The 24,129-nt window shown below is 45.5% G+C and overlaps 1 protein-coding gene across 3 annotated transcripts; it reads left to right on the top strand.

Annotated features, from left to right (window-relative positions):
• The first annotated feature begins 1,181 nt into the window (after nt 1-1,181).
• On the top strand, nt 1,182-24,129 carry RD3 (RD3 regulator of GUCY2D). Of its 3 annotated transcripts, none has more exons than XM_083858081.1 (3): nt 1,182-1,230; nt 12,026-12,340; nt 20,115-24,129. In XM_083858081.1, exons 2-3 carry the CDS (start codon nt 12,045-12,047, stop codon nt 20,410-20,412), a joined length of 594 nt encoding a protein of 197 aa, XP_083714207.1. In that variant the 5' UTR covers nt 1,182-1,230; nt 12,026-12,044; the 3' UTR covers nt 20,413-24,129. The 3 variants fall into 3 exon arrangements, with proteins under 3 accessions (XP_083714207.1, XP_083714208.1, XP_083714206.1); XM_083858082.1 differs by lacking the exon at nt 1,182-1,230 and adding an exon at nt 1,822-1,901; XM_083858080.1 differs by lacking the exon at nt 1,182-1,230 and adding an exon at nt 7,771-8,013.

The raw sequence follows: 24,129 nt of genomic DNA, 5'->3' as shown, positions 1-24,129 counted from the left end.
CAATCCCATTTATAGCAGAGCATACCCAGAATGCTAAAAACCTCTACAAACTGGGCTGGCATTGAAGCTCAGGACAGGCAAGTAATCCTCCACAGATAATTAGCAGAGAAAAATGCTTCTAATCTCTTTGTTAGTCCAGTTGTGTTTTTTGATCTAATAATAAACTGAACTTTTAAACACCCCATCCTCATACATTTTAATTTAGACTGCACTGGGCATCTTGTAATCTGTAATTTTTTTAGCTGGGCTGTTTTGGTTTATGTGTGTGCTGCACACACGTGCATGGCCTGAAACACCTCTGTCCTCTGCCTGTGTGAGTGCTGCATAAATACCAAGATGTCAGAACTTGGGCCATAATTTATGAAAGGTTTTCAGTGGGAACATGATTGACTTTACACCCATGCTCAGGTTGCACGTGTCATTGAGTGGTGTCACTTGTCCCTGTGCTGTCCCAAGGCTGTAGCTCTGACACAGCCTGCCTCTCCTTGATTTGGTGGGGCTTTGCCCAGTTATACTGGGGATGGTTTTGTGCGTTTTTGCACCGTGGGAAGAGGCTGGGTGAGGAACTGTGGGCTCACGGAGGACACTCTGGCTGTGTGTGACTGGGACCATCTAGTTCAGCCCCCTGCAACGAGGAGGGACATCCTCAGGCAGATCAGGCTGTTCAGAGCACTGTCCAACCTGCCCTTGAGTCAGGGATGGGACATCCACCTCCTTTCCGGGCACCCTAGGCCAGTGTTTCACTGCCCTAATTGTAAAAACCTTCCTCTTCTTCTCCCCCACGCCCTTCCCACTCCCGTGCCGACCCCTCATCCTTCTTCAGCCTCCAAACCCAGCTAAACCCTTGTGTCTTCTGTGCCTGAACACTGCTCTGCTCTGCTCTGCTCTGTTCTGTTCTGTTCTTTCCCAGCGGACTTGGCGAGAAATGAATGAACAGATCCAGTTTCCGCGCCGTTATTTATTTGCCGGTGCAAATTCAATCTGCAGCAGCGAGTCCCCGCGGGGTCTGACGCGGTGCCGGTGCCGGTGGGATGCCCAGGCGGAGCTCCTGGACCCATCGGGCTTCCCGTGGTCGCCATGGGAACGGCGGCGCGGGCGGGGCGCGGGCGGCGGCGGCTCCGCTCAACTTCTGCGGAGCGGCGGCGGCAGGAGCGGCGCTGCCCCGGCTGGGCTGGGCTGGGCTGGGCTGGGCCGGGCCGGGCCGGCGGCGGGACGGCAGCGGGCACCGCGGTGAGGAGGAGGAGGAGCGGGAGGAGGAGGAATTGGGGACACGGCCGGTGGCGGCGGGCGGGGTGCCCGGCGGGGCGGAGGGGATGCCCGGCGGGGGCAGCGCTGTCTTTGCGGCCAAGATCCCGGGGCTGGGCTGTCCCCTTTTCCCTGTTATCGCCCGGCCCCGGCGGCTCCCGGCAGGGAGGGGGGCGGCCGCCTCCGCCGGGACAGCCCTGGGCCGGGGGGACACGGGAGCGAACCCCCCGAACCGCCGGCACAAAGTCCCTCAAGTACCTGCGTCTCTTCACAGGGCCGCCTCAGCTGCGGGTTAGAAAACCCCACAAAGTTTTCGTGTTTTGGAGGGACTTTTAAACCGCTGCCGAAGTGTGGCTGAGCCGAGCGGGGCCGGCGCTTTGCCGGGAGCCTGTGTGTGTCTCTGTGTGTGTGTGTGTGTGTGTGTGTGTGTGTGTGTGTGTGTGTGTGTGGAGGTGCTGGACCGAGCCCTAATCGCTCCACAGCGCTGCCGTAAGCCCAGCTGTTATATCTCGTCACCAGGGCTAATCCATACCCCAGTGCGGGTTTAAGCAGGCTGTGCCAGTTTAGAGGGCTTGACTTCAAGCCACGTCCTCCTCCTGGTCCCCTCGTCCGGGGTCCGTCTGTCCGCACCAGCCGCGGGAGCGCTGGGGACAAAGGTGAGGAGGGATGGGTGGGCAGGGCAGGGAAGGGAAAGGAAAGGAAGGGAAGGGAAAGGGGCCAGGATGCTCCGGCAGCTCTCCCGGGCTGTGCCCGGGTCCCGGATCAGCGCTGGGTGACTGGTTACATAAGGACAGGCGGTCGAGGAGGAAAGCGTGGTTGATGCTGCCTTTGGTTTATGCCATTTTAAAAATCTCTCCGATTAGACACACCTGCCCTACTAAGTGTCTGCAGTGTGGAAGTGCAGTGTTTGATAACCCCAGCGAGGCACCACGAGGGTCAGCCAGGCAACTTTTGAGTGATGGCAGTGTAACTAAGGATGGAACACACTGTACATGTCCTGGTGCTGATACATTGATTAAAACCTATGTGAGGGCAGTGCTGTTCACTGCTCACAGAGATTGCTCTCTCTGTGCCTGCAGGTGGGACATGCAGCTATTCCATGAGCCTTCCCAGAGCTCTGCCAGTGCTGTGGGTGATCCCAATAAATACAGTTTAAGTTTTCAAGCTATAAATTTGGTTCTTCTGGTTGCTGATTTTAGAACAATGTATATTTTTAAGTAGCTCCTGTCACAATGATCAAACTTTAGCACTGGTCCTAGTATTGTGCAGTACAGAGAAAACTCTCACTGTAGGAGTAGTTCTGCAGTGAATCAGGGCAGAGCAGGACTTTGGGGACTTTTGGTCAATATCCTTTCTGGTAGATACTGTAACTAAGGTTCAGTCCTGAACAGAAATGTACAGGTGTCTGTTTTGCATTCTCACCTTACGATGCTATGAGCTATTCCTGCTTTCCCGGGAGAATCAATCCTCAGTCTGGATGGAGAATGCACATCTCGCCTCCCCATTTTAGTTTGGCTTTCACCACAATATATAAATAAATAAATTTCAGAGGACCTGAGGACAGGTGGAATATGCCTTTGGGTCAGAGTTTCAATCTCTTTATATAACTCTATAGATGAGTATCTGCAGTGGATAACAGTATTAGAAACTCTGATCTGTGACATTACTGCCCCTTTAATAACATTGTGTAGTTAGTAGTAGAATAGAGAAAGATGAGCTGGGGATCTCTCGGAGTTTTTAATCTGAAAGCCTTTTGTATTGGGGCCTTCCATCAGATGCTATTACAGATTTATTGCAGAATACTTTTTTCTGGTGGTTTGAATGATTTTAATGACAGAAAAGCTATGGGTCTGTGCTACCTTTTGAACTCTCATTTACCCAGCTGAATGAATGGTGAAAAATACTTTACATCCCTCTGTCATGACTGGAAACCTGGCTTTGTAGTCTGCAGAGATCAAAGCAAGGTGTACAGCTGAAGGTGTGTTTGATCCACCATGGCAAGATCTGAGCAATATATAGGAGTTTTAATAACAAGTCTGTCAAACAGAGCAATTCACTGTGCTTTAACTTCCTGTCTTCTGTAGGTTTAGGTAACAGTTTAGTGTAAGTTGTATGACAGAGTCTTTTTATGGTTGCTACTAGAAACATTGGTTCATGCATGAGTGAGAAATTGGCGTGAAAATAGTCCTGTTTTTCAACAAAGGGAACTCATTTGTTTTGATAAGTAGACAAAGTGCAAAATGCTGCTCTGCTTCATGAGCAGATTTGAGTAGAACCCACCCTTTTGCTTCTGCAGATAACACAAAGATTATCTTCTGTAGAGAGTGCTAGGCATTAGCAGAGCTCCAAGCTATTGGGCCCTTCTTTCACTCTTTCTTTAAGATCTGTAGACTGGATTTTCATCTGGAGTTAATCAACAGATCTCTCACTTATTTCAACGAGGCAAATCTGTTTTACGTTTGTGCAGCTTTGCTGTAGATCATGAAGCTGTACCTGTTAGATCAGCTACCTTTTCTCATTGTGTTTTAGTTAGTGACTGAAAAACATCTTTCTCATTCATACCTGAACTTGGGCCACAGTTTGCACTGAATTCTTGTTTCTTTATCCCTCTTGCAATCAAAATGCAGACGGTAAAACGCATCAGATAGACTTGTTTTCTAGAAGATTGAAGCTCTAAGATTGTATTACAAATTACACAAATGCTAGGGAGATAAGATCAGCACTTTTTGTGTGTTCTCAATTTTAAAGGGTTTCATTAAAAAAAAAAAAAAAAAAAAAAAAAAAAAAAGATTGTGAGGGGTACCAGCTACCAGCTGTAGAAAATGTGACATATTCACGTATATCATTGCTGTTGTGGTATTTCCAGAAGGCCTTTCCTTTGGTAGAAATAGTACCATTTTTGTTTCTTTTTTGTCCTGCAGCACCTTTCTTTGGTTGGCTCTGACTGCCCTCCTGTCACGTTTTAGTCATGCACCTCCACTAAAGGCTTAAATGACTTGTAACTCTCTTTGGAAACCACGGCAGACAAAGAGCCAGCTCCTTTCTATAATGCTGACAATGCCAAGGCTGCTGGAGAAAAGTGACCACAGAAAGGGGGCTGCACGCTGGACAGCAGCACGGCTGTCAGGCTTTTTTGGGAGCAGAGCCGGGCAGCAGCAGGAGCTGTCAGCCCGGGACAGGCAGGTCGGACAGTGAGCACAGCCCTGCTGGGGACAGACAGGCATTGCCTGCCGTGCAAGGGTGCCACGGTGCCCTGTCGCAGCTGGCTCTCTCCTGGACACTGCTGCCAGGTGCTCTTGGCTGTCCTTAAACACCTGCAACCACGAGGACTTGACAATAAGGTTGCATTTAAAGCATTCGCTTCATCCCCTGAGCTTCTGTTATTCAAAGCTCCTTGCTACTTGTAACAGGGTCATGTACCTGAAAACGTTTTAACCGCTGTGATTTTCATTTTTTTTTTTAGTCCAGAAATAGCTTGTGTCCATCACAACAGGGTTATCGGTGTGCTTATAAGGCAAAACACAGGGTTTCTGCTGTGGTCTATAAGCAAACCCCTGAATGTCCTCCAAAGTTCTCTCTCTTTATTTTGCAGGTCAGAATGAGGAATGCTGCTGTGTTAATATCATGGTATTTGCATTGCTTTTAAATTTCTTGATTGACAAGCTCTACCTACTGCTTTTTCAGCATTAATTGCCTTGTAGCATCTCAGGCTGAGGTTATAATAATTTCCAGTGAGATTACAATCACATGGCAAGTAGCTGTAAACACCTTAGCTTTCCATGTCACTGAACAAGAAAGGAGATTCCAGACAGATAGGAAGTAGAGTTCTTTGGGCCCTGGTAAGCTAAAATGCTCTTGTATGGAGAGAATAATGGCAAGTAAAAAAAAAATAAAATCACAGAATATCCTGAGTTGAGAGAGACCCACAAGGATCATTGAAGTCTAGCTCCTGCACAGGACATCCTGAAGTGTCACACTATGTACCCCAGAGAGTAGTCCAAATGGTCCTTCAACTCTGTCAGGCTTAGTGCTGTGACCACTTCCCTGGGGAGCCTGTTCCAGTGCCCAACCACCCTCTGGGTGAAGAACCTTTTCCTGACACCCAAGCTAAACCTGCCCTGTCACAGCTTCAGGCCACTCCCTCGGGTCCTGTCACTGGGCACACAGAGAAGAGATCAGTGCCTGCCCCTCTGCTTCTCCTTGTGAGAAAAGTATAGACTGCAGTGAGGTGTCCCCTCAGTGTCCTCTTCTCCAGGCTGAACAAAGCAGAAAGTGGTGAAGAACAGAGAACAGGGATTCTTTTACAAAGCTATGGTGGACTATATAAATAAAATTGAGAAGGTGTTGGCAGCAGTTTCTTAATTAGAAGAAGTTGCTAAGATTCTTTGGAACAAAATTAAAATATCTTCATCACAAGAGAAATAGATTTTGAGGTTCATCTTTGATGCTGTTGCTACTTAATGCTACTTCATGCAGATAGAGCCAGCAGCACAGCCATGACCACAATTGCTGCCTGAGCAGCTTGTTAAACATTGCATCAGGTAGCACAGAATTCAGAGATGAGTGTAGCCAAACCAGTTTCAATCTACCTATGAGTTGCAGTCCAAGCAAGTACTTGATACCTTTTGGTATCTGAAAGACACTGGACTTTCCTGGACAATGTAGTCCAAACTTTACTAAAGAAGTAAATAATTTAAAAGAAATTTTAATGTGCTCTGCGGTTTCTCATTGTCTTTCCTCCCCGTGATTATGTGTCTTCTAAAAAGTACAGTTATGGGGACAATTCAGAGATGTGACCCACTTTAGAAATAAATTTCCTTGTTTGTTACCCTGGACCTGGCACGTGTGGAAAAAGACTAAGTGAGTATTTTGCATGAGCAAATTCTGCTCTCTGACTGTAGCTGTAAGGAACCACCACCCACAAGGAGGGAGGGAAGGCACTTCCCAGCTCCTCAGCCCAGTTTGTTGGTGTGCTTTGAGTGGATGATGACGGATTTTCTGGAAATCTGCCTACAGCTGAGTGACAACCTGTCTATTGACATCACTGGATTATGGATTAGGCTTCTATTACCTCACCTCTTTAAGGCTTCTCCTTCTGCTCCTACACAATCACCACACCCCTAAGGTTCTTGAGAGTCACACAGGACTGTCAGCAGCACTCCTGGACTGGGAAGGCGAAGACAAACCACAGGAGACTTGTCAAACAGAGGACATACCTTTGTAGAGAGTCCAATTCTACTCTCATTTTTTTTTCCAAATTGCACATTTCCCACCCTCTGCATACTTCTCTCCTATCCTGGAGGGCGTTACAAGCTGGGAGCCAAGAGAAGGATCAATGGAAAGGAATTTTTTATTCTCAGGAGTTCATTTTCTATACTGTAACCTGGCTCTGCTGATTGACCCATGGTTTACCAGAAAGCAGCCCTGCTGTAACAAGTCTTTGCAAGTGGTGATCCAGCCTGCAAGAGGCTGGAGGAGATTGTCAGGTTGTTTGAAGAGCCTCTACTTGGCAAAAGACCAGCCAGAGAGCAGGCCAAGGATACTCCCTTTGGTGGTAAAAGGGCTAAGAAGGACTGAAATCCTGTTTAAAGAAGGTGAAAAAACAGATAAGGCATGTGAATGTTGATATTTCTGATGATTCTGTGGTGCGTTCTTTGGAACAAGAAGAGGGAATCACATGGGGTAACATGGGAGAAGGTAAGAACGTGAAAGATGAGGTGAAATTTAGAACATACCCTGAGAAAAGAATGGAGAAAGCTGCGAAGTACATGAGGAGAAAAACGCAGGAATTGCTGGCAGTGTAGAGAACAAAAAGGAGTTTTGAAGAAAGGCAAAACTAACAGGAAGCATTTACATGAAAAACTCTCAGATGGACTTACTAACAATTGCTAAAATTTGAAGCAACCCCTCAGAGGCTCTGTGTGTGTGTGTGAGAGAGAGAGAGGTATTCTAGACTTTAGCATAGCTAGGCTAAATGTGTGCTTAAATCTCTGAGGTGTTTGGTCAGACTTGCACCCAACAGTGTTAGGAGAAGGCTTGTCTTCTAGACAAAGGTCTGGGGTCAGTGACACCAAAGTCTTGAAACACAGAAAACTGTTTCTGGAGTGGAATTTACACAAACCCCTTATAAATTTTGCTTGAATAACACCAGAGTGGTTCATCAACTGGATTGTGTCTCCCAGGATAGCCTCTTGGAAGGAATTAGAAAATAGACTAAGTGTGCAACAGAAAGGTCTGTATACAGCTGGGGCAATGTCTCTTTTTAAATATAAATGTTATATATATATATAACATATATATATATGTGTTATAAATGTTTAAATATTAATGTGAACACTTGCAAAGTATAAATTTGTTCTTTTCCCCAATATGAAGGTCGGTATGTAACTTTTGCCTTTCTTTAGTTGTCCACATCTTGACAAGAGTCCTTTCAATATTTCCACATGGGAAAGCCATTTTGAGTCAGTTAATGATTAGCCTGCCTGTGAACTTTAAATTAAAGCCAGCAGCCACAATTAATGGAGCCCACAGCATCTTCTGCAGGCTGCTAAGAGCAGTGGTGGGAAGAGTGGTGGCTTGTTGAGCCTGCTAAATAGAGATGGCCACTTGCCAGCTCTCAAAAAGAGGAGATGATGGATGAGAGAAGGGGAAGGAAACAATCTCATACAAACAAGACTCCCTTAGGAGCTGCCAGCACAAGCTGCCAGTGTGCATGAAATGCTTGTATGGGATTTTCCTTCATTTGAAAACAGGCCATTTCAGCTGCAGGTGAGGTGTTTTCCTTCTTTATATTCTTCTAATCTGGAAGCAGATTTTTTTATGGCAGTCAAGTGAAAACCCCATTTGGGGTCAGAGGTATCCATGTTCCCAAACCAAAAGCAATTCTGACTTTTACCAGAGCTTTCTGAAAGCTCTGGGACTGGGCAAAGCTCAGGTTCAGCAGGCCTTGGTATCAGCAGACAAGCTATCCAAGATATTTTTCTGCTTATTCTCTGTGATGCTAGTGCTAGGTAAAATGGTTCTCACGCAGAATGCCTTGCTTTTAGGGAGACCTGTGGAACTAAAAACCATAGAGGCAGTAAAAACAGCCCAGGATAATGAAAAATCCACATTTCCTTGCTCTCTTTCCCAGTCTGACCACTAAATTCCTCTCTTGCTCCTCTTCTAATGAAACAGCTGGTGAGCTCAGAATAGCTGGAAGGGCATTCCTCAGTTGTAATACTTTATACTGATTTACTCTTAATGCCACTGAAGTCAGCAGAGTTAAACCAATGTGAGACCAGGTCATAGCCAGAATTAAAATACAGAAGGGCATGTTCACCTTCATCAGATAAAGGCACAAATGGAAATAATAATGGTACCTGTAACAACTTACAAAAATAACTGTCATCACAGAAGCTGAAAAGAAATAGGAGACTTTAAATTATTTACAACAGCTTGTGGCCTGTTATGCTCCTTACTTTTGTTAGTGATACACAGGGGATGATGAGACCAAGGGAAAGGTCTTCATCCTCAATGATGTGTAAATGGTGAGTGGAGGCCACCATGTAGCAAGATCCAGGTACATGCTGGAGTGGCAGGATCATGGATTTGAGGCTGTCAGCACATCAGTTCCAGCCTGAGTTTGTTCCTGTGTCTCGGATGAGCGAGCCAGTGGCAGACGCCGGCGCTCTGCGTGGGAATGTGGGAAGTGTGAGCTGGAGTCACCCTGGCCAGACACAAATGGCAGGACTGGCTGCTCCTCCTCCTCCAGAGCACTGGGATGACACAGGAGCAGGAGTACTTGCATCAACTGCTGGCTGTAAGGCTGCTGTCACAAGGATAATCACAGCTGATGCTCCAGGGCACAGGCAGTGATCACTGCAGCGATCTCTCCTGTACAAGTGCTGTAAACCTGCCCAGGTGCTCCTGTTCATGGGGAGAGCACCTGCAGCCTGATACTCTGAGGTAGCTGCATCTGTGACCTGTGGAAGCTTTCAGCCCTTTTATGTCTGCCTTCTGAAGAAACTGGTATTGCTTGCTGGGAGAGGTAGGATATAGCACTAGAGAAAGCAGTCCTTTCATGCAGTTGGAAAACTTCCTGATTGTAGAAAAGCCTAAGCATTAGAAATAATTTCAGATGTGGGACACTGTTCAAACTATCCAGGTTTTTGGAGCGTTTTCCTTTCATGGTGTGATACATTTACATAGTATGAATGTTTTTGAAAGAGAACAGGCTCCTTTATGACAAGTGAATGATGCATGGAAGCATCTTTTCCTTACAGTCATGGCAGAATCCTATTGATCATTTCTCGTCCAGGGAGTCTGGGAGCTCATGACTCTCAGCTCTAGTGGGAGTACTGTGTTATGAGCTTTTGGTGATTTTTATTGTCACTAAAGGCCCTAGCCCCCAAGGTGGAAACTTAAATCAAAAGCATATTTTTCTCCATTTCATGCTTGTGTCCCAATAGTGAGGATTTGCTCAGGCCCTGCAGAATCAGACTCTTTAATCCTTTGCCCTCATGTTAACTTTTGACGCCATGTCCTGATTGGGCTGCTGCCAGGAGTAGCCTTTCTGTAATCCCAGCTGCAATCATCATTTGTGCCACCCCTTCTCCCCAGGGGCTAATGGAAGGGAGCAACAAGGCACGTAAGTGCACTGTGTGAAGAAACAGATGCTGTTTTGCTCCTGTTCAGCTCCCTAGTGCCTGTTTTGGATTCCATTGTGTTTAAACACAAGTACAATAGGTAATAACTTTGTTCCATGCATTGTCCTCTTGAAGGGACAACATGAAGGGATTAGCTGGGTGGAGAGTTAATTCCATCTTTTTCTGAGCTGATTGATGCAATTTGTTCTAAGTGCTGGGTAAGTCCCCAGCAGTAGAAACCTCTCACTTAAAAGTAATAACAGTTTAAACCTTAGTATGCCTCTGCTTGTCTCTCAGAGCAGCCTCAGTTCCCTTTGCACTGGTGGTAGTGCTGAAGGAGTGCTTCTGCAGCAAGGCAAATAACTGGACTTCAGCTTGTAGAAGATGGTGTAGCCTGTGCTGCATGCAGCAATACATTTGCTAAGCAGTGGTTAAAGCTCTGTCTGGCCTTGTAGCTCAGGCCCCTGTGAGTGCTGCCCAGGCAGGGGAGAGCTCTGCTGCTGATGTTACAGCAGCAGCAGCAAACCTCCCCAGGTGTATTTGGTTTGTGTGGCAAGGTTTTTGTAGTGATGGCAGCTACAGCAGTGGCTCCTGTGAGACACTGCCAGAAGCTTCCCCCATGTCTGACAAAGCAAATGTCAGGTGGCTCCAGGAAGGACCCTGTGCTGGCCAAGGCTGAGCCCATCAGTCCAGGTGGTTGCACCTCTGGGATAACAGATATAAGAAGGGGAAAAGGCAAAAGAGCAGACGTTGTTGGGAGAGAGAAGTGAGGATGTTGGAGAGCAACAGCTCTAAATACCCCAAGGTCAGTGCAGAAGGAGGGGCAGGAGGTGCCCCAGACAATGGAGCAGAGATCCCCCAGCAGCCTATGGTGAAGGCCATGGTGTGGCAGCTGTGCCCCTGCAGCCCATGGAGGTTCAAGGGGATGCAGAGATCCACCTGCAGCCCATGGGGGATCCCATGCCAGAGCAGCTGGATGCCCAAAAGAGGCTGTGACCCCATGGGAAGACCAAAATGGAAGAGGCTTCTGGCACGGCCTCTTGGAGAGAGGAGCCCATGCTGGAGCAGGTTTGCTGGCAGGACTTGTGACACCACAGGGAACCCACACTGGAGCAGCCTGTTCCTGAAGGACTGCACTCCCTGTGAGAGACTCAGGCTGAGCAGTTCATGAGGAACTGTAGCCCATGGGAAGGACTGACACTGGAAAGGTTCATGGAGGGCTGTCTCCCGTGGGAGGGACCCCATGCTGGAGCAGAGGAAGGATGTGAGGAGTCCTCCCCTTGAGGAGGAAGGAGTACAGAAACAACGTTTAGTGAACTGACCACAACCCCCATTCTCTATCCCCCTGTACTGCTGGCTGGGAGAAGGTACAGACTCTGGGAGTAAAGCAGAGCCCAGGAAGAAGAAAAGACTGGAGGAAGGTGTTTTAAGATTTGGGTTTATGTCTCACTATCTAACTGTGATTTGATTAGTAACAAAGTAATATACCCAAGTAGAGTCTGTTTTGTGCCTGACAATAATTGCTCAATGATGTCTGTCTGTCTTTATCTCAAACTGTGAGCCTTTCAATGCATTTTCTCTCTCCTCTCCAGCTGGGGAAGGGAGTGATAGGGCAGCTTTGATGAGCACTTGGTGGGCATCAGCTTCAACCCACTGCACCAGGTCACTTAATCCTGCCTCCTCTCTAAGAATCTCCTGGCTAGAATGTAGCTCCCAGCAGTCCTTTGACTGCACACATGGAGTTTTTACGGGTAGGGTTGCTGCAAGGTCATGCCCTCCCATGAAGGTTCAGCCAGGCGAGCCCAAGGCCCATGTGTGGGCAGGAGAATGCTTCCCCAGCCTAGCCTGAAGGGAGCAAGGTATCCTTGTAATCTGACTTAAGGTGTAAGGACTGTGACTCATTTTAATTGCATGGTGAGTGGAAGTTTAGGGAGACAGTGCCTCTTCACCCTCTGTCTCACCCTCTGAGCAGGCTGGAGGCTACAAGTGAGATTTCTCAAGGTGCTCAGTCCCAATTATTTCTGAGTGGTTATCCAGTGACAATTTTGACAACAGACTGGAGGGGTGGGGGGGGGAAGAATGTTCTCAGCTGAGGTGTGTTGATGATGGCACTATTCTTTTTCTCTCCCTCTCTCCCCTCAACCCGCTCCCAGCAAAGACACACAGAGCATTATGTCATTGGCATCCTGGTTCAGGTGGAATGAGCCCCCCAGCCGCATTTCCCAGAGGAACCCCACAGAGATGGTGGTGGAAACGCTCATGATGGAGCTGAGCTGGCAGATCAAGCAGGCGGAGAAGCAGCAGCGGGAGCGGGAGAACGAGTACCGCAAGATCAAGACCGGGGTGGACTACGGCTGGCTGGTCAGCTACCCAAAGCAGAGCTACGACATCAGCCCCGGGGAGCGCCTGCAGCTGGAGGACATGTGCACCAAGATACACCCTTCCTACTGTGGGCCTGTCATCCTCAGGTACAGCAAAAGGCCTTTCCTTTCCCCCTTTCCTCTTTATGGTGTGTGAGGGGAGAGTGAGAGTTGCTAGGGCCAACAGAACCAAAACTTGCCATCCTGTATCACCAGTCATGCTCGGATAGTATCTTTGTGAGAGAAGGGAAATCTAATGTTTTAAGTCAGTTTAACACATCATTTCCTCCAAGAAGTTACAAAATGTCCTTTCCCTCTGACATTGGCTTGAGTACTTTATGCTCCTGAGTAGCTGGAGCAGCTTTACCTTGCCTGACAAACAGGTACCGTCTCTGTATTGTGATGGGGTTTTTTGCTTCAGACTTTAGAATCTTAGAGAAACTGAAGTTTGAAGGGACCTCTAGAGGGATGTCATTCCACCTCCTACTTGGAGTAGGGCCACCTTCAAAGTTAGATGAGGTTGCTTAGGGCCTTGTCCTGTCCATTGTTGAATATCTCTGAGGGCAGAAGTTCCACAGCCTCTGAACAACCTCCTTTGGTGTTTCCCCCCTCTCACTGGAGCCTTCATTCCTCGATTTAAGCTGTGCAGCAGGTCTATTGAGGCACTTGTCCCCAGTATCCAAAGTAGCCAAAAGGTGCTATTATTTTTTTCAGCCTGTGAGCCAGGTATTCCCCGAGTATGTCTCCCTTCCCTGCCCTCCCTCTTCACTCTAGATGTGGAGTCATGGGATGCAGGTGGGGCATGCAGTTGGCTTGAACAGCCAAGTGGTGCCTCTGACTTCTGTAGTGTAGATGTAGGCACAGCTTCTCGGGCTTGCTGTTGAACCTTTCAGGTGCTAGGCTTAGGATTGCTGCCTGCCAGCTGAGTGACCTCCAGTGAAAATGCCTTTAGGAATTGATCTAAGCCTGCTGTAGCATCCAGGCTGGAAGGGAAGGGTGTGGCTCTTTTCCTTTTGGGGTGGCTGTTCTAAGATAAACTCCTGCACCTGGCACAGTGAAGGCAAACTTGGAAAAGTGAGGAATGGTAACCCTGAAGTGCACCTTAGCCAAAGTGAAGTTGTGAAATGGGCCTTTATAATCAACTTCCCCTGTTCAAATATGTTCTTCAGTGGGGATTAGAGTGAACACAGCCCTTGCGGGACATATACTAGAGGGCTCTCAGCACCTTGCAGTCCATCACTGCATATACTGGCTCTTGTTTTCCCTTGAACAAATGAATCTACAGCATCTGAACTGCAACTGTAAAGTTGCAACTGCAGCTGGAAATAGTTGGTCCTCTGTCTTACAGTGGATGCAGCCAGGAAAGAATGCCAAAATTACCTCTCTAGCCCTCATCTTCCCTGGGGCTGAACCTTGGAAGCAACCTGGCACACAGAGCCCTGGCTCTTGCAAAGGTTGCCATGGTGGCAGAAGCAGTGATTTGGGGTCATTCAATGACCAAGACCTCTGCAGTGAAAATTTGCTGGGAACAGCATCTGCCTTGTATTTGTATAACTCCAAGCTATGCTGTAAACAAGCCACTTCAAACCCTTGGGATTCAGAGCTGTCTTTATCATCCCCAGGGCCACTGAGCAAGGCCTGTCTGGCAAACAGGTTATTTCCATTTCCAGCAAGGTTCAGCTGCTGGAGTGGGGGGGCCCCAAGGTTCATCCTCTTCAGGAAAGTATTAAGCTGAACCATATACAACTTGCTGCTCCAATGTTTCTTTTTTGATTGATTCAGATCATGCAAGATGTGTGATTTCAGTGTAGCTTGTAATGGTTGTTCATTGTTGCTCAGGATTCAGCATACTGATGGCAGTAGATAAATGTACTCAACAACGTTGGTGGACTCTGTGTGGGCACGATTGAAAAAGGCTAAAACCATCTTCTTAAAACTCCTCTTACAAATAGGGTGCTGTCATAAATTGTATTACACTATGATTCAAGAAGTGGCACGTTTTACAGAGCTTGTGTGCTTAGCAGAGCCACACTAAAAAAAAAAAAGATGGTTTCATAACCTTTGTTGGTTCAGTTCTGTGATTGAGTAGGGACTATCACAGCCACAAAAATGATGGAACTGGATTGCATCAAAGGTCTGGCTGATCTGATGTGCAGTCTGTATGTGATAGAGTGGCCAGTGGCATCAGTGTAAGGAAAACAGCAAAGGTCAAGGAAGCAAATCCAACAGCAGGGACAATTATACCTCATATATAGCATGCAACTTACTGTCCCTTGAAACTGAGAGACTTTTGGAGCCACAAGTGGACCTTCTGTTCATAACTGGCTGATGGGCCTTTTTCTTTCAGTTGTTTAGGCTGCGGAGGCTTTTCTCTTTTTGAACACATGTAAATTTATAACATTTTGGCACCCTGTGGCAGAGTTCCACTCCTGAACTACAACTCTGTTATAAAAAAACTGTGTTTTGCTTGTCTCAAGCTAACGTGTCCTATTTTCATTCAATAATCCTTTCATTTTGTGTTGGAAATGTTAAGAGTTGACCTCTCTTCTTTTCTACCTTTTAACTGAGAGCTCTGTCATTCCATGGAATTTTCATTGCTGGTGAAGATAACAAAGAAGAAGAATGAGGCTTACCATGTTAGGAGGTGAAAATGTAGAGGAGAAAAAAAAAGAAAAAATATACAGCCTGCAATTTAAATGAAAGACAGCCAAAACTGGATAAATTCTTTTCTCAGAAAGTGAAGCAAAATGGAGATTTCAGTAACTTCCTCAAAATTTTACAAGATTAGTATAATAGGAATGCAATAAAACTTCCACATTTCTAGTGAATTACTTTAATAACAAGATCATTGCATTGCTGATGTTTTCTCCCCAGTACTCTGTGACTTCCTAATAAGTAGCAGCTTTTAGAAAAATCTTCCAGCAAAAAAAAGTTTGTGAGCTTGCATTGGGAAATTGAAATGCAGAGCATGTACCCTACTGAAGTCCTTGGTTCTGACTGAAATAGTAAGCTTGATCCTTTCCCTTCCATTTTAGACATTTGAAGAGCTGATGTCCTTTTTGAAGTCCTTTTTGCACTCAACAAGCACATAATTCTTAAATAACACAAGTAGCAGGCATCTTGCAAGACTGCAGAGTTTGTTTTGTTTGTGTCATGCAAGGTCTCCTTCTTTGTAAGAATCTGAGTTCAGAGTCAAAGCCAGAACAAAACATTTTTATATGAGTTGTCAGAGATGTCACTTCATTCTCTAAAGGTCTAAATGATTACCCAAATTGTCCTTTTCTGTGGGTATGGGCTCATTTACTGAGAGGCAAAGTTTCTCCAGATTTGTTTCTTTAGATGTGGAGGAGGCTGGAAAGGAGCACTTCACAAATGAAAGGGATTTTTTTTCAGATCCAGACTGCCTATTTTGTATTTTGGGTCGATAGAAACTTCTCTTTGAGTCTCTTGGAATTCTGGAAGGATTCAAATACACTGCAAATAGCATCAGATATCTAGAGACTCTGATTCACCTCATGCAAATAAAGCCATTGCATTCAGGAGTAACTTAGCTTTAGGTTACTGGGTTAGAGATTGCTGACTATTTAAAATTAAATCCAGGAGCAAACTGAAGGGAATGACAGTGAGTTTGGTGAGGCCTGTAGTACCTAACTGCCATGGTTAAACTGAACAAGTAGAATAGTATGTAGGCTACAAAAATGCTAGATTTTTCCCATCTTTACTGAGAGCTTTAACCCTACTCAGAGCCAGTTAAAGTCTGTTTAATTTCTTTCGGTTTCAGAAAAAGTGAAACAGTTGGTTTCTGTCCTCCTGTGCCCACAGGAAACAAAAAGTTCATAGTCTGGAAATAAACCTGCATTTTGGTGATTTGAGTTGTTATCAATATCACAGGCTAAGGACTGTAATTTTCTATGGATTGTGTATAGCTGAAGTGGCCTTCCTAGTAAGATTGAATGTAAGACAAATGGATAAAATCAGAAACGGATTTATTTACAGTTACTTAAGTTTGAGGTGATGTGATGTGATGTGAGTGTTGCAATTAGTGTGAATGCTGTAATTCTTTGGGAGTCAAGGAGCCTTCTCTAGCAAAGCTGTTCGTAGCTTTACCCTACAACCAGAATTACTGCTCAAAAATATAGATTCAGGAGTCAGCAGCTAATTATTAGCACTAAGCAACCCCACATTTTCTCTGAATGACTAAATCTACTTAGAGCTCCCCATTCAGACGGGCACTCAGGAATACCCTGAACTATAAGCACATTGTTTAAGTCCCTGGACTTTCATTGGATTTAACAGGTCTTTAAAGTTCAGGCTGTGCTTAGGGAACCTCCTGTACGGGGGACCTACAGAATAGCACAGGCAGGTGACAGTGCTTTAAAAAGCAGTGCCAGTGTGAGCCAAGCACGGCTGGATTCCTCAAATCTGACAGCCCTATAAAGCAATGGAAGGATCACAGTTTAAAGAACAAATTTGTTTGAACTGTGATTCAAACACTGCCTGGACTGGGGAACGTGCTCATCCCTGTGTATGCTTATAAACCCTCCCCAGATCTGGGCTGGGTCAAGGTGAGTTTTTGTCACATCTCAGACCGTGTGACTCGCATGATGTATTCCAGGACAGCTACCAGCAGTTCCACAAATATGATAGAGAGGTCTGCTTTTATGATGACTAAGGAAACCCTGTTGAGGTGTTTCTGGACATGGTTGTGCAGTTGCCTGGTTTGAAACTATCCCATGTAAAAGTGCAAGGGTGTTAACCTGTGCTAGGAGACAGATGAGCCTTGTGCAATTTTGTGTTCTTAACCCCAGTGAGCACTTTGTGTGGAGTTTGTTTCCCAAGATACAAGGCCATACTCCTTGATTCCAGTGGTTTTCTGTTTTTATATACTGGGTGTTCTGTGCAGAGAGCAGGCTGCTGGATCATCAGCACATCAACTGGTGTTCGCTGATACTTGGGGAAGATGGCTTTGGTTATGTGTAGATGCCTGCAGCAAAACCATTTTTTTTCCCTCATACACAGACTGGTTTAGCTGGAACTCAGCCCTGATAACCTGTCCATCTTTTCTGCTGAGAAATATTTGTGTTGTGCACTCCTTTAGAATTTCCTACATGAGCTTGTCCCTTACACAAGTGCTGGTACTAAAGTTAGGTGGGCATTAATAAAGAAGTGAGGTTAGTTCATCCTGTTAGGGGGGAGAAAAGGATCCCCTTTCCCTTCTCCATCAGAATCAGGGTGGCTTTTCGCTGTGTGGCTGGCTGACAGTCTTTCAGATTGCTTTCTCTTTGTTTCTTAGACCTGCTCAAATCCTTAAGGAGTAGTTTTGGTGCTGGTCCTGAAAAGTTAGAGGTAAATCTTAACAGCAGTGTTGACAAAACTGAGCTAAGAAGAGTACAAAGAGACAGACAGCTGTGCAGGTGGAAAGTTACCCTGATGTCAGAAAAATATTTCATCTGGATTGGTTGGGAGTGTTATCAGCAACACAGGGAATTAGCATTAGAGCCCTCTGCTCAGGGGTTGTATTTGCTGTCACATCATCCATTTCCCCTCTTGTTCCCAGAGCCAGGCACTGGCCCAGTAATAGCCTGATGCATTCTGCTCTCTGCTCTGGAGCCACAATCCAGCTGTATGACACACAGCCTCTGAAAGTGGAGGCAGTGAGGAGGCCTTTTGGGTGCACAGTTGCCAATACAAAAGAGGAGGATGTAATGATATTTATATATATAATATAACAGTGCCTCTCTTTAAAACACATATCGAAGTAAAATAACAGAATGACTCATTTTAGTTCATCTCTGCAATTTGAAGCTGCTTTCAGTGGTATAATAGTAAGAATGTTGTGAAGACTTGGGTTTCTGTGGACTCACTTGTCTATGCTTCAAATAGGATAAAAGGAAAAATGAATTTATTTTGAAAATTGTATTTTGGGCTCTTTGATAATGCAACTTGCATGCCTCTTCAGAAGGCAGAAAGGAAGCTTGCAATGTCCAACAGTCCCAGTTCCTGCTCTTGTCTGCTAACCCTCAGCAAGAGATTGTCTCTTGCCCTTCCAAGCTCTGCACAATTCAGTTTGGCATCACTGTGCCAGTACTTAAATACCAGCAGAACTTAAATACCAGAATACTTAAGTACTAGATGTATAACTAGATGAACTACAGCATCTCAGAGGCTTTTTGCACCCAAATATTCAAAGTTTAGAGGTTTTTGGTGAGGGGGCAGAGGAGGGAGATTTAAAATTCATCCAAAGCAGCTGAAACAGTTAAGAAATATTTTGGTGACTTTGGAAGGTTTTGTGTCCAACTGCTCTGGCTTGACACTGGAGGGGACTGGGGCTTCTGCTGACACTGAGTTCCCCCAAAAAGCAACACTGGTCTCTCCACAATTGTACCCATAGCTGCCAGTAGCTGCTGGGAGAGAAATATCAGGGATACAGCAAGGTGTCATGATGTGTGTCCAATTTCAGACCTCCACAGTTGGAGTCAAAATACATAAACATAAAAAAAGTCTTTCTGGTTTCTCTTTGGCTTGCTTTCTGTCCTTATTATCTTGGGTGTCCTTTGGCACACCATTAAGCAATGCAATTTCTTATGTGCTGAACTCTTCTTACATTCCTGGGGCTTATCAAAACCCAAGAGGCAATATCTTACTCTATCAGCTTCTGCTGTACTAGGCTTATTTAAATACAGTCCTACTGTTTTCCATCCCTGTTAAGTTCCATTGGAGAAAAATGTCAAAATGCTTACCTTATACACTTTAGCTTCCCTGCAGTACAAATATCTGGATTTTAGTGAAATACTAGTTTAACTCTGTGTCTGCTTGCAGGTATAATTTTACATTAAGGACTGATTATTTGTTAGAAGAGTAGCCAAATTACCCTCTGTCACAAATGCATATTATTACAGAATAATCAGAGTATTTACATGACCAGTGTGTGAGCCTCGGGAGTGGACCCCACACTCTCCAGGCTGGGGACAATTCACCCAACAAAGTGTCAGGAGTGGCATGATCTCTTCATTGCCCAGCCAGTGGCCCATTCAGTGGCTTCAGAAAAACTATTCTGCCCTGCATCTTATCTTCCTCAACTGCAAAATAAACAGTGGTGATGCTTCACTTCCTTGGAGTTAAGCTAGCCTAATAAATTTCATAAAACTCCATTTTGAGCTCTTTGCTGAGAAGGCACTGAAGTAATTCAGAGTTATCTAATTAGGTCCAGTATCATGCTGCCAACCAAGATGTTTTCAGCTGAGACAGTCCATTATCTTACAGAAATCCACAGGAAGATGAAATACCACTTCACTGAAGGTTGAATATTGAAAGATTACCAAACAAAGTGACTGGATTTTTCTTTGTCTAGAGGCCATTGGGCAATGCTATTGGGAACAAGAATAGAAAACAGGGGAAGTCTAGTGGGGCTTTCCTTGGTCTGTCCTGAGCTTCTGGTAAGCTGCAGTTCAGGGAGTACCTCAAGCAATGACGTGTATTTGGATAATCGTGTTTAAACAGCAGTGATGGGGACATTTTCCACAAATTGTCCAATAATTTTGTTTCTCAAGCTACTGATAGCACTGAGTTCTGGTTTAATAGGTGTTATGTGAAAAGAGCACTTCCTTCTGTTTCAAACTTGCCTTCTAGCTTTGTTTGGTTCTCCCTATTATTTCTTGTGCTTATAAGAAACAGTGATTCATCGCTTCCTTACGTTCCCTGGCTTGCTTGTGATTTTAAAGACCTTGGGCATATCTTCATGGCTCCTCCTTTTTGTTGTTCCCTTCAGTCCAGGGAGTCCCATTTAGCAGGAAAGTGCAAGTTCCAAGCCTAGCACAGTGATTTGGCAGCAATCTGTAATTTGATGTCTTTAATCAAAGCTGTGCCTTGATTGTGCTTCCAGGTTCAGGCAAGTTGTGGCAGAGTATGAACCAGAAGCACAGGAAGTATCCCGGCTCTTCCGCTCCGTCCTGCAGGAAGCTGCTGAGAAGATCAAAGAAGAGGAAGAGGCCAAGAAGCTTGCAAAGCAGTGGAACACAAAAAACAGAACCAGCCTCTCCTTAACAACATTTAAATCTCGGTCCAGGATTTCCCCGTTCATCAGTGACATCAAGACCATCTCTGAGGATGTGGAACGGGGCACCCAGCCCAACAGGAGGGTTTGGAGCATGCCAGAATTTCGGAACACCAAGGATTTCTGACTCTATGCTGAATAAGGTTTTTAGACACTCATCTTTCAAAATTCCAGTTAACCCTTTTTAAACTCTACTGTTTCTTCTTTTTTCCATTTCTCTTTCCCTGCTTGTCTCTGTCTTGGAAGCTGTGTCCATAGTAAGTGCTGCTGATGCCTACAGTCTGTGACACCGTTTATTACCAAACCTGGTAGCCTTTCCTTTAACTCAGTAGCTTTTCAGTAACCTTAAGGGCAAGGATCACTTACTATCTCATTTTTATTACTGCTTTCTTGTGGAAAATGAGTTAGTTTTGCTATGTCTGTCTTCTCCCTTTCCCCTCCAGCCTGGATGTAGTTATCTATAAAAACTTTTGGCTCAAGCTACTGAGAGCTGCTGGCTGGACCAATCTTGCTGAAAGCAAGACAGTCACTTAAATGAGTGAGACTTGCAGGATCAGGCTTGTGAGTTAAAACTCGTATCTGATTTGGAACCGAACTTCCTTTTCCAACTAATAGCCCTCCTCAGTGCTACAACAAACCTCACAGGTAACCTCAGCACTCTCTTGATCCACTTTTTTGCTGACAGTTCACAATGCAACCTGAGTAGAAACAGACCAAACTTGTTGAGATTAAAGACCAATCATGTTCCACAACCACCATTTTATGCATGTTCAAGTTTCTTGGGTACTTTCTTTTTTGTGCAGGCAGAACCCCCTGAACCTTGCACCTGCAGAGTAGATAGAAATTTATCAACCTGCTGTGTAGATACACAGGTGGATACCTCAGTGCTGTGTCAAGTGCTGTTCTGGGGCCTCAGTGCTCAGTGTTGCTGAGCTAAGTGCACCTCCCTACATCCCAGAAATAAATCAGTGGGGTGAAATCAATGTTCATGGCCAAGGCTGAAAGAGGGCTGAAGTCGAATATCCTTGTAAAGGGAGGGTGGAGGGACTCAGCATTCCTTTCCAGGGCTCTCTGTACAGTGGCAGCAGGTGAGATCATCTGAATTTTTTGCTGCTGTGAGTGGCTGAAATGCTCTGGCAGATGAAGGTTCTTCTGAGACCTTGAAGAGACAGGAAAATGCCACTAAGGAAAAGCTGCTAAGGCCCTAACTCAGCATCTGTAGAGAGAGCTCTCAGCAGCAAAGGGAACAGTAGGGCACGCTGTGAAAAGTCAAGTGTCCTGTGGAGAACCCAAGGGCTAGGATGCTTTGTGGTGACCAATGGGAGATGGGGAACAAAGAGAGGGATTTGCTTGTATGACTGGCTTTTGGGGAATCATCTCAGTGGGTTACAGCCTCCTGGAGGACCCTGGAGCTTTGTTGTTCTTTTGTCCGTTTCCAGCTATTTTTCCCTGGGGATCTTTGCAACAGCATGTGGGTTCTATAGCCAAGATTAAAACCCTTTGAAGCTGTGCCAACTCTGGGAAGAATTCCAGTACATGAAATCTATCCTAGACTAGAAATGTGCAGTTTCTTCCAGAGATGGAGGAAGGCAGCTTAAAACAAAGATCAAGATCAACCCCGTAAGAGCTCTCTGAGCCTGAGATTCTGACTCTTCCTCTCTCCCCTCTGGGCTATGTAAGATTACAGACAAGGCTTTCTTACTAGCACCAGGCTGCAGTTTCTATCCCTTGGTAAACATTGCTGCCAGCAACCCTCCTAAGGATAGAAAGCAGCTCACTTTTAAACAAAAACTCAGGGCTTCCAAATACAGCATCCAGTTTGGGACAGGCTATTTCAACTCTAGGTCAATGAGAGAAAGTTTAAAGCCTTCTGACAATCAGCTTAGTGTTTTTCAGCCATATGTCCTTGTGAAGCAATGTGATTGTGTATATGAAGTAAAAACCAAGGCTTGACATACTTAGCATAGCCTTAGCTGTCTAGAAGATGTAGGATCTCTAGCAAGGGGTCACCACAATTCCCAGAAACAATTCTTGTTTGGAAAAGAGTCAGCCATATTTTTTTTATATATAATTGCAAGCCATGGTACAGTACTGAAGACTGAAATGAGTTCATGAATTTTATTCTGCAGCTCTGTATTCATTTTATTTGCACTTATGTTCTGTTTGACACCTTCAGTATTGACTGCATCGATGGGATGTTTGATGGACTGCTGGGAGACACAGGACATTCTGACACACTGCCACAAAGCTCTTTGTTACAGCACAGTGCCAGTAGTATGCTCACTCTTTCTTAAGGGGAATCAGCAGTAAGTAACTTCCCTGCAGCAATGTACTAAGCCAAGGAAATCACTGAAGGGTGTTCACACAATCACAGCAGCCTGTGATCGTGCTGTGCCCTTCATTAACAACTTCCAGCTGGTAGACACCATTCTCATGCAGCAAAGGAGACAGGTCTGACCTTTGGTCAAAGCCCTGCATGTTTTGGAGGCCAGGCTGTGGCAGTGCTTGTGACAGTTGTTTTGCCTCAACTTACCTCTCATTTCTAATTCTGCAATAAAATGTAATCCAAACTCTTGAACAGCACCACTCTCCCTGTACCACTTCTGGAAGTTACACTGAGCTCACAGTAGGATCTGATGATGGAGGGATATTCAGATACCAAGCTGTGAGAAATCTATGCTTACTCCATGCTATCTCGTACTCTTACAGGGGTAGAAATAGTACCATGTTTGCCTGTAGCCAGCTGCTTGCAGACTGAACTGTGAGCTCCTGCACTGTGCATGCAGCAGCAGGTACTGAGGCAGAGCTGGGAGGTGATCAGGGTGCATGACTGCTGCACTGCTGGTGGTGTTCATTTTTCTTAGAAATGCCATAGACCGAACCTTAAATGATCCTCTGGTCTCAGCATGCAGCAGTAACTATGCACTCATGTTTGCCTTGTCCTAATTCCACATTTGGCATGGTTAAATTAGTGTCAGTTCAAATGAGGAGCATGAAACTCCTGACTGTCCCCACCTACTGTGCTACGGTCCGTGGCACTGGGCACACACAGCAGGCTAACCAGACTGTTTCTGACTAAAGCCAACCCAAATGATCCATTGCAGGGGGCTCACAAAGCATAAATCTGGACTACTGGTGGTCTGAAATAAACTCTCATGAAACTTGTGTAGTGTGAAGGTCAGGTCCTCCTTGGTAACTGCCTGACTCTACAGTTCTGCTCCTCCTGGGCTGCACTACTTGCTAGTGTAGAAAAACAACAAAAAAATCCTGATGAGACCCTCTGATCTGTTTTTAGCACCTCCTGAGAGCTTGTCCTGTGTATTAATTCTTCAAGGAGAATGAAATGCTAACTAGCAGCACATCATCACTAACAAATATAAGTGAACTAAACAAGAGTCATTCTAAATCCTCAAACATTCCTTCAGAACTGAACAAGGCTTTTAGTATCAGCTCAGAGCATCACTGTTGCCTCGTTGCTGACAGTGTTGTGATGTCCAAAGGACATTGTCACACCCAGTAAAAAGCAGTCCTAGACTTGCTATACCTTCTAATAAGTAATGGCAGCAGCTCAGTCATACTGCTCAGCTTCCAGGGGCCAGCACGCCTTAGAGCCACTGCCACAGGGAGGCTGTGCAGCCCTGCTCCTGTGGCTTCTAGAGATGAGCCTGGCCATGGGCTGTTGTCAGCCAGAAAGGATCTGCAGGCAGGAGCTGAGGTTCCTCACCCACATCAGCACAGAGTTCAGGCAGCTGTCATGCCATGGGGAATTGGAGTAAGCTCTGAGGGAAATACCTGTCTGCTGACACTGCACTGTTTATACATTTCAACATGGAACCTTGGAGAA

The sequence above is a fragment of the Zosterops lateralis genome (assembly GCF_965231275.1).
Source record: "Zosterops lateralis genome assembly, chromosome: 3".
NCBI lineage: Eukaryota > Metazoa > Chordata > Aves > Passeriformes > Zosteropidae > Zosterops > Zosterops lateralis.
Note: the sequence above shows the minus strand (reverse complement) of the source record. Positions and strands in the feature narration are given on the sequence as shown.